Here is a 13,339-nt window from a genome sequence, read left to right as displayed (position 1 = left end):
CATTCTGACCAAGTTAAAACAGTTAAGGGAATTCCCTGGAGGCCCAGTGATTGGGACTCCCAGCTTCTACTGTAAGGGGCACAAGTTCAATCCCTCGTCAGGGAACTAAGATCCTACATCTCTTGTGGCATGGCCAAAAAACCAGAACAAACAAGCAAACAAAACCCCTTCAAAACTAGCTGAAAAGGTAAAGAATGGCCACTGCTAGACGAATGAGAGGCTGCAGAAAGATGTCTCCATAATGTGTAAACAGGTCTCCCATGTGGGGAAAAGGTAATATACTAACAAGCAGCCCTTCAAAAGAGAAGCAGTACTCAGGCACATACTCCAGGTCTGATAAACAGCTACTACTGACAAACTACCAAAAAAAGTCTGGCATCAATAATGCTATGTACCAGAAATGTCAAGGTTCAAAGAAAGTGAGAGATGCCATCTGCAGTGAAGGGAAGAGGCGAGTTTAAGCTCTTGCCAATCCCTCTCTAATTCTGACCATGCATATCTGGATCATATTATTGCCCTGCTCTCAGCTCACGTGATTTTCCCTTGTCCGTGAGGTCAAATTTAAACTCTTTCCCATTCTGATCCTCATCTACACATCCAGGCTCCTCTCAGTCTGCTCCCTCTTTACTGCCACCAGACCCTCCCACCACCTTTCCTTTCACTGTACTGTACATAACTCTAGTAAAGCAATTATTTTCTTGGACAGTAATGATTATTCTCCACATCCTATCACCTTAGTAAATACAGCAGGCTGCTGCTGCTAAGTCGCTTCAGTCGTGTCCGACTCTGTGCGACCCCATAGACGGCAGCCCACCAGGCTCCCCCATCCCTGGGATTCGGACGACAAAAAACATTTCTATGATCTTTGTATTCCCAGCACCTAACAGAATGCATGACACCTAATAAATACTCAACAAATATTTCTTTAATGAATGAATCAGTGTTCTTCAGTGAAATGGTCTATACCAGAGACCAGAAGAAAGAACTTAAATTCCTGTTTTTAAAAGTAAGCATATAAAACAGTTACCCTGATTTAACAAAATGCAGTTTGACACAAATGCTTAAAATATAAAAATTGAAACTGCATGAGAAGTTTAGTTGTTTCAAGTTTTGTCATCCTCAAATAGTAACCACAACGATCACTCTCCCCTGTGAAAATAAGGTCAAGATGTTAATTATGAACCGACATCTCTCAGTCATCGGGTATATAAACTGCTTTTAAACCCTTCTGCAACATTTTTTTTAAAAGGTATACAGAAAGGGTTTACCTGTATTTAAGAAGAAATTGATAATTCCCTGTGAACTGTAAACTTTCTATTTAGAAACAACTGGACTCTTCTTGGATTAAATTCCTGGTTTTGTTCTTCAGTTGATGACATTTGCATATAAAAACAATATCTTTGTTTCTTAGGAGATCATCTGCTTCTGAAATGAGATGTATTTATCTTCTACAGAAATAATTTCCCCTAATTGTGATACAACTAATTTTGTTATTCTAAATATGGGATATCATCATCCACGGCAAATGTATAGCAGGGGCAATTGGAACTCCAGAGAAACAAAGATTTTGTTTTTCATGACATTGACAAAAATAATCCTTTTCTAGAAAATGTGATCTTGTATTTGAATAAACAAGAAACATTATTCTAAACTTTTACCAAATTCAGCTACAAAAATGGAAATTTTTAAACTCCAGATTTTATAACAGAAAAAAATGTTACTTTTGGCAGACCTTGATAAAATAATATTTGGAAATTTACTGTGAAAAATACTGCTAATATTTCAAATTACTAGCATTTATTTACAAAAACTTAAAATTCTTGAAATGTAATTTTAATCTTTAATTGAAAAGAGCTATTGTAGTAATAAACTGGCATTAGTTACTATACATATAAGGAATGCTAGTATCATTCTGAATATATTCCCATTTCCTAATTTTTTTGATTACTTTTCCTGTTGAGCATTTACAAAGCATCTATTTTAAAAATGGCATTACTTACATCTATAGTGGCCTTGAAATAGTGACTTTTTTTGGCTACCATGTTATGTGATTTAAAAAGTAAAAATAGTCTTTATAAGATGAACCTTGTTAAAATCCTGTTTCTATCTCTACCACCTCCTACCTGTGTACAGATTACATTAAAAAATTCTGATCCTCAGTTCCCTTACCTTTAAAAAAAAACAGGTTTGCTGTCTCAAAAGGTTATTCCAAATTTGCAATGTACATATATAGTATGCAGTACATAATACATGTTCAATAAATAGTTATCATCATCCATCAAACATAAATGCCTCCCTCCTTTGCTCTAGTCACACTAACCTTGTTAAGAGTTTGAGGGAAGAACTGAACTTGTGCCTCACAGGTTTTATACTAGCTGCTCCCTGTGTTTGGAAAACTCCTCCCCTGTATTTTTGCAATAGTTGCCTCTTAGCATTCAGGTCCCTGGTTAAACATCACTTTCCCTGAACATCCTATCTGTAGAAGATTATATTTTCCAAAGAGGGCTGCAACAGTATCTCCCATGTCACATGTTTTTACCATGGAGAGGTGGGATCTATGTCACTACCCTCTTAAATACGTGCAGGCTCAGGAATGTTTCAGCATATGCAGAAATGATGTGCAATTCCTGACACGAAGTCAGAAAAGGAGATTCACAGAGAAATGTTTATAGCAGCATTATTGGCCAAAACCTGAAAGCAATCCAAATGTCCATCAGCTGCTGAACGGATAGACAAAATGTATTATATTCATACAATAGAATATTATTTTGGCCATAAAAAGGAATGAAGTACCAAAAACATGCTAAAGCATGGATAAACCTTGAAAATAAACTAGGTAAAAGAGGCCAGACACAAGAGGCCATGTATTGCATGATTCCATTTTTATGAAATGTTTAGAATAGACACACATAAAGTGACAAAGTAGATTAGTAGTTGTCTAGCAGAAAGGGAGGTTAGGCAGGAGCTAATACGTATGGAATTTCTTTGTTGGAGTGATGAAAATATTCTGGAATTAGATAGTGGTGATGGTTGCATTGCACAGCTCTGAACATACTACAAACCACTACTACACACTTGAGAAGGCTGAATTTTATGGTAAATGATAATAAAGTTTAAAAAATATACTATGAAGAGAAATTTTTTAAAAATTAATAAAACATTTCTTCATGGTTTGCTACATTAAAAAAAAACATTGAAGCAGTTTCTAAACTGTTTCCTAGGACATTTTAGAACCCAAAGCCAAACAGTCTGGCTACTCTGAAGCCACAAGGTTATGAGGAAGCCAGGCCATATGGGGAAGCTGAGGCTTTTGAGAGCCCTGTAAGGCACCAGTTCACAGTCAGCATCAACTGTCAGACGCCTAAAGTGGGGAGTTTCCAGATTCCGGCCTCCAGCCACAGAGTCACCCACCGCCGTGCCCCATGTATCACAGAGTGGTCATTCCTGCCATCCTGACTCAGAACCTTCGATCACATGAAATGGTTAGGTTTTGCAGTGGTCTGTTTTGCAGTAATAATAATGAGAATACTATGTAACACAGCCACCACAACCTCCTTTTATCTAGCTTCTTTCCCTTCATGACACATATTCACTGCATGTCTTTATGCTATATATTTATTTTTATTCTGTCTCCCTCTACCAGAAGTGAGTTCCCTGAGAGCAGGGTCCTTTGTGTCTTGTTTCTATAACCACACACCCAGAAAAATACCCAATATATAGAAGCTGAATAATGTATATTTGTTGAGCAAACAAATCAATGAATCACTATGGAATTCTTAGCATGGGAGGGCACTGGCTGAAGCTTGTTTTGGTTTAGCATGATTTCCAAAATGTAGCCGCTGTCATTTCATTAAGTTTTCCAGTGAAATCCTTTCTAATAATTAAGTATGAAAACCCACAAAATTACAAATACAAATTATTATTGTTTGTTTCTAAGGAAAATCCAAAATGGTTTATAAAACTGTTAACATTCTTGCTGAAGTCACTGAAATATTTAATTTTAATAAGTGAATAAAAATAGGCACAGTCAAAGGAAAAAAAAAACACATATGGCCAACAAGTAAAAACTGACTTAATTTGATTGCAGTTACCTGTATCTTTGTGCTGATTTATATATATTTTTGCCCTAGAAAACCATGTTAAACAAGTGGGAGTAAAATAGATTTGATTCATGTTGAAATCCAGGTCAGAGTAGTAGACACTGAAGTTTTTTAAAATGCTTAAATGGTTTACTTTGCAAAACGTCAGGGTTATTTTTATTTTTCTGCAAATGGAAACATAGCCTACCTCTGGTGCCAGATACTCTGGTGTACCACAGAAAGTCTTCATGGTGGCTGCATCAGTGATCCCTTCTTTGCAAAGTCCAAAATCTGTGATTTTTATGTGGCCATCTTTATCCAGCATCAAATTCTCCAACTGCATAATAAGAAAATAGTCTTCAAAAATAGGAAAATACTGTTCTGAAAAATAACTGAATACTGAGTAAGATATTCTGGAAAGAGGACATAATTAGTCAAAGAACTTTCGATACTTACAAACCCTATAGCTGCCTAATTCATGTGTAAAAAGAAACATTTTATCAAAGACTACAATAATAAACTGATTTTTAAACCCATGGGAGTAAGAACCATTATTGTCTAAGTGCTAAGAACTAAAGCCTAAATTAACTTTCGAAAGCAAACATCAATCTTCTTTTTCCCTTTTTAAAATAAAGTTTGATCTAAACAATTTCAAAGAGACAAGTATCTTCTTCTAGATATGTACAGATGGTTTTCAACAATTTCTCTTGGGAGTCTATTGCTATTATAAAATATTTATTTACAGAAATGTTTCTTTGGTGGTGACTGTAAATCAAACCTAAATCTTATTTTGTAAGGTAAGGCAATATCTTCTCTTGCAGTTATTTGTAATAAAGAAATACCAACCCTTTTAAAGTTGGAACCTCTTTAAACCCATTAATACAAAAACAACAATCTTAAAAGAGATAACCAAATAGCCTCAAGTGAAAAGTTAAGCAATGTAAGGGGGAAAAGAGCTGTGCAAAGCTAATGCAATTTAAAATAGTAACAATAACTGATCTTATTCTTCTAATTTGAACCTAAACTTGATTATCACCATACAGAGATACACATGAGTTCTGAATTGCCACTTTATAGTCATGTGTATTGATGGGGCCCCTACCCCTGTCAGTCATGTACATATACCTAAGGGAATACATAAGAAATGCATTCACAAAAAAACACATGTGAAAAAATTATATTAGCAGGATGAATGATAATTAACTTATTTAAATAGTAGGTAATTATTCTACTCCTTAACATGATAATGTATGAAAGTGCCTACTCAAACTCTGAAGTCATTATCAAATTCAAAATAGAACTCCATATAAGAACATAAATACCAATTTTATAAAATGTTACACTGTTATATATTATCCACTGTCTTATAAACCAGAAACTAAATAGAGTTAGGCAAGCTATCCTCAGTATAGTACTTAAATATGCTGCCCAACTGAACTCAATGCTCAATACATGTTTCATGCACTGCATAGACTTTAGAGAAGTGAGTCTGTTTTGACTTGGCTACAAAGAACTGAATGAACCCTAAATACACTGTTAAACCTTTTAAAAATGAATATTCTCTTATTTTATCTAAATTTAGCTAGACTGATTCTCTACTAACTGGAACCTGAAAATCAAACCCAATGTGCACAAATGGCAATATGTCCTAAATAGTAAAACTGATCAGAAATGTCAAAAAATAATTTGTCTACTTCTCTTTCCTCTTTTCTTTTCTTCTTCATGCTTCTGATTTTCTCCCTTTTCCCTTTCTCTTGCAAACACCACTCTCTTCTTCCTCCTACTTCTATCTTGCCATAATGAGAAAGAGAAGTATATAATGGAATGTCTGCTGTGTTAAATATATGCTCTGTTCTTAATTTTTAAAAATATGCTTATTGTTCTAACATAGAAATACATTACAATATAAAAACAAAACCTTAAAATGCTATAAAGATCTTTTATAATACATAAGAATTCTTATAGAGACTTCAAATAATACATAAAAATATTGAATAAAATATGCAGTTTAATTTGTATCACGCCAATACACTTTATATGCTTTCTATGCACTGCAAAATAAAACTCAGCATGCACTAATGTGCTAACCATCCACATTTTGACAAGACTATCTTGAAAAGCATAGATACAAAATATCAGAATATATACTGTTTTTAAAAAGAAGTATATATATATTTTTAAAATCTTGATCCATACCTAATTAGCTAATCTCATCTCCAAGATACCAAGGGTTGAGGGATGAGGAATGAAATAAGATTCAGGGGTAGGATTTGAGTGAAGAACAGGAATAGGATGAAAGTGACCAAGAATTCAGTCTGCCTACAACTGAGGAGGTTTCCCAGGATGAAGGATTTTTAATAAAAGTTCTATAACTGGGGAAGTTCCAGGCAAACCATGACAGCTAATCATTCCTTTGTTTTATTAATCGGCTTTACTACAATGATACAGTCAGAAATAAGGTCAGCCTACAGGAGGACTGTGAGAGATGGGGTAAAGGTCACGATAATGGGGACAAGGTAGCATACTGTATAGGGGGCAGTTGAGAGCAATGTGGGTAAGATTATGGAATCAAGTCAGAGAACTTAAATGTAAATTCAAGTTCTATCCCTCACTGTGTAACCTCGTGTATGCTATTGATATCTATGCATCTCAACTTGATCTATGACACACAGGTACAACCCACACAGTAACAATCCAATGTGACTGTTTTGAGAATTAAATGATACTGAATGGAGAATTTAATCAACAAATGTACTGATCATTTATTAAACATGGAGAGTTTAATGGCTGATTTATACTTTATCAACATGGTATGTGTTCTTCTAGACAACACTCTATGTTAAAGGAAAGAACAAAGTTCAGAAATGGAACCCTATAAAACACTTTTATCAGCTCTAATGACCTCATTAAAAACAGTTTTTAATATGCATCAATTTCTTTTGAATAAACAACAAAACAAATATTTTACAATTTTTGAGCCAGTTATTTTATAATGGTGTCCACTTTCTTCCATCAATTACTGTTCTTCTCTCACTATCCTGAAATGTCATTTTGCTGAGCATGTCATTTTCTATCCATATGAAAAAAATAGTCAGAAATGCAACACCTTAAAAAAATTATATCCCCAAATCTAATCTTATATAGAGATAAATCAGGGGTAATTAAATATCCTGTCTGGTTAAAAACATAAGTAATTTTATGAAGATGCATAACAAAGATTTCATTAAATATAAGAACCATTAGTGCTGCGATTCACAAAGGTGAAGGAATCACAGAATTACCTGGAAATCTTTCAAAAGCAGATCAATTGCTTAGAGATATCAAAAAACACCTGGAAATCACTTCCTTAGTGCACGTGATATTAACATAAGATTTAAGTCAAGTTATTTTTAGGAATCTTTCCACTGTATAAAGGAGGAATAAAAATGTTTACAAATGGTCTTTCTTTGGTTCGCTCTCCTAAATCGAATGCTTTCCTTCCTCCTTTTTTTTAAACCATAAAAAGGAAAATGTACACCATAACTGCCTGTTCAGGTACTCTCTATTATAAAACATTAAATGCATCTGTTTTTTCTCCACTGTCAGTCTTAGCATCTAGGATTGAGGTCAGGGCATGTATGATGACACTTAATGGATACATCCACTGGCAAAAGCAATGTATGAAGTTAAATACGAAGTGTGAAAGAAAAGATTATACATTCAAAATCTGGGTATTGCTTACTATTTGTATCAGAGGGTTGTTTGTTATCTAATAGTTCATACTTTGAGGAAACAAATATATTAGACATATACATCCCAGAATTTCCATTTTAAAAAGGCAACATTTTTTATCGAGTTGAACTGGACAAGAATTATTTGACAGAGGATCTTGATTCAGTAGGTTTTGAAATCTTTCCTCTGTGCTTCGTGAACAAGAAATGACGCAAGAAAATACTATGCTCTTTCTGCTCTTGCTGGTGCCTAGAATAAAATTAAACTCTTGCTATTAGAAAGTTTACAAGTTTTTAACTTCTACGTTTTTAAAATCTTTCTAATATACAATTCATTTATCATATATTCTAATATTTAGCTATGTAAAATACACACACGTATTTATATGTATTTTAGGTCTCATTTTAATTAAATGGCTGACATTTTGTGATTAAGCAAAGGAATTATAATAGCAATTCCTAAGGGCTCTGACGGGGCTTCCCTGGTGGCTCATACAGTAAAGCGTCTGCCTACAATGTGGGAGACCTGGGTTCGATCCCTGGGTCAGGAAGATCCCCTGGAAAAGGAAATGGCAATCCACTCCAGCACTCTTGCCTGGAAAATGCCATGGATGGAGGAGCCTGGTAGGCTACAGTCCATGGGGTCGCAAAGAGTCAGACATGTCTGAGCGACTTCACTTCACTTCACTTCAAGGGCTCTGACAACTATTGTAGCAACACAAACATGTCCCTTCACTCACTCTTACAATCCCACTTTAGCCCAGCTACATCAGTACCAAGACTGCCTCAGACCCAAGAATACAGTGAGAAATTCCTCCCCCGCACCCTGCATATTCAGGTTTACAGGCATCAAAGTGCCAAATGTTCATATGGGTCTTATGAACTTAATGATCATGGATTAGGACAGTGCATTAAAATGCCAAAAGGAAATCTTTGAACCTTCCTAAACTGGAAAAAGAATTCACAATATACAACAGCAGAGATCACACCTAGACTAGGGTTTCAGAGTTACTACATTTAAGAATTTCCTACACTTGAGGAATATAGCCCAATAGTACATGTGAATGTTAGAGGTGGAAGGGATTCATTGCAGCAGTGGCTGAACATTTTTATAAAAGAGGGAATCCAGAGTAGTTAGAAGTGGGAGTTAGGGGATGTGTCTTGAATATACTTAAAATATTCCTTATTTTTGGCAGCTTTATTCAAATTTTAGATTTACAAAGATCGCTTAGAGTTAATCCAATGCATACCCCCACCTAAAGTTTATCTCATTTCTAGAAAGGCCGATTTGTGTAATAAAAAGAACATTATACCTGGAGCTAGGAATCATGGAATCCAACAATCTTGACTATGTCACCAATTTAGTCCATTACTTCAAGTAAATCACTTACTACGTTTCCAATCTTCAGTGACCTCAGCTGTAAATTATGGGTCAGCTCTAAATTTGTACAACTGTACCTAAAGATCTCATTCTATCATGAAACAATATGGACATAAATAACACTTGTATAAATTTTGAATGTCTGACTTTTTATGTTATCCATTTTTCTTGGTGTAAATTCCATGGATCCTGTCCAATGCTACACATTTCCTTAGACCTTTACGTTAAGGCTATATTAAAATAGAAATAAATCAAGAGAGGAGAGGTCACTTAATCGTCTAGTAGTTTATGGCCTATTTATATGTAACTACATGACTGGTATTCATATTGCAGGTTAATAAATTTAGTCTAATTTCATTATCAGAAAGGACAGAGCAACAAAACTCATTAAATGAGTGTCAATGTACTGATAAGTTGATTAATGAGAAATGATCAATGGAGATACTGACCAAAATCATCCCAATTATATCATTCCTTTTCAATGCTGTCAATCAAGTGAGCATTCTTTTCTTTGTTTCTTTAGACTAACTCTTTGAGCTTTAAGCATTTTGGACATATTACTAAGTACTTCAACATTATTCTCCTTCTCTTATATCCAGGACGTCTTCCCCCTTATCCGCATAATAGGATCCATAAAATATCAAGTGGGGGGAGGAGGGGGAAGATCAGGCAGAGAAGAGCTAACTACTTCTAAGTAGATATGGAAGGAACATACAACGTAAGTTCTGTCATACCATACAACTAAATTATTTTTTAAAAATTCAGATTCAAGACATTTAAACATTATAGGATTATTTGGTCATGCAGACATCAGATACAGGGATGCTGAATTCTGCCGCTTCTGGCTATAAAAGCTGCAGGCTAAAGACAATCAACTGTTGATTTATATCCATCTCTGATCTATTTTGGCACTTAGCTGATCATCTCTGATATAGATACAGTATCACAATTTTTTCTAAAAATAGAATTTCATAGCTTGTTTCATAAATAACATGTTAAAATGAGAAAATAATATAAAAACTGTAATGAGTTATATAGACATACACACTGTATTTCACTGTCATCATGTAAAGTAATATTTTTGAGATAGTTACTTCTTAGGGATCATTCATAATACAGAGGTATATGATAGCAACATCTTGAAATAACTTAGACAACTGGTTAAGTAATTAGATAATTTAAGAATCATAGGTATTTGAAAGCAAGTGAATGGGAGTGAGGGGTAAGTGTGACTTCTCTCATGTGCTGTAATATGTAGCCATGCGGGAGACCCAGGTTCGATCCCCGGGTTGGGAAGATCCGCTGGAGAAGGAAATGGCAACCCACTCCAGTAATCTTGCCTGGAAAATTCCATGGACTGAGGAGCCCGGTGGGCTACAGTCCATGGGGTCGCAAAGAGTCGGACACGATTGAGCAACTTCACTTTCACCTCGTTCCCTGGTGGTTCAGATGGTAAAAGAATCTGCCTGCAATGTGGGAGACCCGGGTTCGATCTCCGGGTTGGAAAGATCCCTTGGAGAAGGAAACGGCTACCCACTCCAGTATTCTTGCCTGGAGAATTCCATGGACAGAGGAGCCTGGCAGACTACAGTCCATGGGGTCACAAAGAGTTGGACGTGACTGAGCAACTAACACACACACTTCACTTCACACAAACAGCAGTTCATAAAAGACTAATGTAACTTCTATTTCTGCAAGTAGAATTATACTTTAAATAAACTCATATTCGATAAATAAAGCAATTCTGTGTCAGACTTTAATAAGTCAAGATTATCATATGATTTACTTTTTAAGAAAGTAAGATGGTCACATTTAGAACCTGTTCAGAGTGTGTCAGGGTACAAATCTCCTTAATGTGGCCAATCTAAATGAAAACAGTGTCATGAGAATTACTACTGTCTTTTATGAGCTACTCCAAGGGTCAGCAAAATATGGCGTGGGGGCGAAATCTTGGCTACTGCCTGTTTTTGTAATTAAGGTTTTACTGGAACACAGCCAGACATGCTCCTTTACATACTGCCCCTGGCTGCTTTCAGCCTACAACAGTAGCACTGAGGAGTTGCAAGAGCAGCAAGGCCTAGAACAGTTACTATCTGGCCTTCACCTGAGCTATTCTGAGTGTCTTGTCAGAAAGAAACTTAAGAGACATAAAGTCACTATCACTGATAAGCACTATCACACAGTGCTTTTTAGAATGGAAACTAAATAAATTGATAAAAGGCTATATTAAAGTGCTTCAGCTCTTTAAGCCCACTAAAAATTTAAAGTGAAAATCAAATATTTTCCTTACCCTAAATAATCTTATCTACTATAAAAGTTTATCATAATATATCACAGGATGCTAGAATATAATAATGAAATTGATTTTAAAATATCATTTGCAAAGTGACTAGACATTGAATCAGATGTTTAACATTACTCGTTACACTAACAGAGGAGTGGAACTATTACTGGTAGGTCGTTTTGATCAGAGCAGCCAAACAGAACTCATTCTGCATGTCAAAGACTTGGACATAAAAAGAACTACACATTTACCAGTGAATGAAATTTCCTGTCAGATACAGTGAACCACATTCTTAAACTCTTGTTTTCTTTTTTTCCCCCAACTAGATCTTCTTTTCTTCAAACTGTGTAACTCTGTAATTACTTTGTGTTTGTCCCTATAGCCTCTGCAGAAACAAACTCTGATTACTTTTCTTTTTTACCTTGAGATCACGGTACACAATCTTTCCGGAATGTAGATAGTCCAAGGCAGAGACAATTTCTGCACCATAGAAACGTGTGCGGTCCTCGGAGAACACCCGCTCTCTCGACAAATGGAAAAACAGCTGCAGGGTAAACAGCAGGGACAGGACTGTAATAATTACTGATTTAGTGGGGGAAATTAACACAAACATAAAACACCTCTCATCACCATATTGTGATGATAGATAGTGTACTCTCAGTGGACACTGAGCACTCTTAGACAGCAGCTGGCTTATCTTTTCCAGGTTTCCAAGGGGAGACTGAGAGCTGTTAAATCACCGCTTTAATCAATATACCAATCTTGTTTAAGGCATTCTGTTTGCTACCCATTTAACCTTCAGTTACCAGAGGAAAAAGTATGCATCATCAGATTACATCTCCTCCTCCATATACTGTTGCTTCAACTCTTTCAAGGATTAGGTACTGAGACTTTATTAAAATAAATGAACATAAGCAGAGATGCAACATTTCTACTTAATTATCTGATTCACACTTGATTTCAAAGAAAGGACTGCAGGTTTGTGGAACCTTATTTATACGAACTTGTTAAATTCTACAACTCTTGATTCACCATGATATCTCTAGGAATGATTTCAATGTTTAAATCAATGCTTTCTACAATGAGAAATTGTGAGGCTTTACATTTTCAATTTATTTTAGTAATGCCCAAAAGGTACTGAGAAGTTCCCATTATTCCCTTAATAATTCTCAATGTATAGTCTTCCAATTTCAACAATAATTACCTATGACACCAATCTTTTCACATGTAATCACTTAAAACGATAAGCCCATCCATTTCCTGTCAATCATCTAAAAAGATACTTCCAGTCATCAGTCAACAAGTATTTACTGAGTGCTCATTGTGGTCAAGCATCCAGCTCTCCATTTAAACAAGCTGTTTGTTTAAGGAACTGCCTGTCTCATCTCTCAGTTCAACCATGTATATGAGAAAGGAGCCGGTTCCATGCACTATGAATTGATTACGGACCTTTTTGTTGTACTGTTTCACTGTATTAAGAAATCCGTCATGAACAAGCAAAGAGTGTTTGCAGAGCTGAGTACACTGTCAGTATCACAACAGGTACTTAATACATGTCTTTGATTAAAAGTGATGAACTGGTCAGTGTATCCTTGATTGCAAGATCAGAAATGAACTATAACTTCACAGGGATTACTTCTACGAACTGCTTCTACAAATTTACAATAATTATGGTTAACTAAGATTTTTTTCTCACACACCAAATCATAATTTAGGTAACAGAAAGTAGCTTCCTTATAGATTCCTTCTTCCCTTTGCCCAGAGAAGAAAATGGCAACCCACTCCAGTACTTTTGCCTGGAAAATCCCATGGACAGAGGATCCTGGTAGGCTACAGTCCATGGGGTCACAAAGAGTCAGACACGACTGAGCAACTTCACTTTCTT

General features: G+C 35.5%; 1 protein-coding gene across 1 annotated transcript in view; it reads right to left on the bottom strand.

Moving 5' to 3' along the window:
• AKT3 (AKT serine/threonine kinase 3) overlaps window positions 1–13,339 on the bottom strand; it is a 266,553-nt gene that overhangs the window by 49,690 nt on the left and 203,524 nt on the right. The window contains exons 8-9 of the mRNA XM_068985636.1: window positions 11,876–11,998; window positions 4,288–4,416 (exon numbers count right to left, since the gene is read on the bottom strand). Coding sequence (XP_068841737.1) covers window positions 4,288–4,416; window positions 11,876–11,998 — 252 coding nt within the window. The remainder of the gene's footprint in view (window positions 1–4,287; window positions 4,417–11,875; window positions 11,999–13,339) is intronic.

This window comes from Capricornis sumatraensis, chromosome 14 (genome assembly GCF_032405125.1).
Source record: "Capricornis sumatraensis isolate serow.1 chromosome 14, serow.2, whole genome shotgun sequence".
In the NCBI taxonomy this organism is placed as follows: Eukaryota; Metazoa; Chordata; class Mammalia; order Artiodactyla; family Bovidae; genus Capricornis; species Capricornis sumatraensis.
The sequence above is the reverse complement of the archived record's forward strand: the minus strand, read 5'-3'. Positions and strand labels throughout refer to the sequence as shown.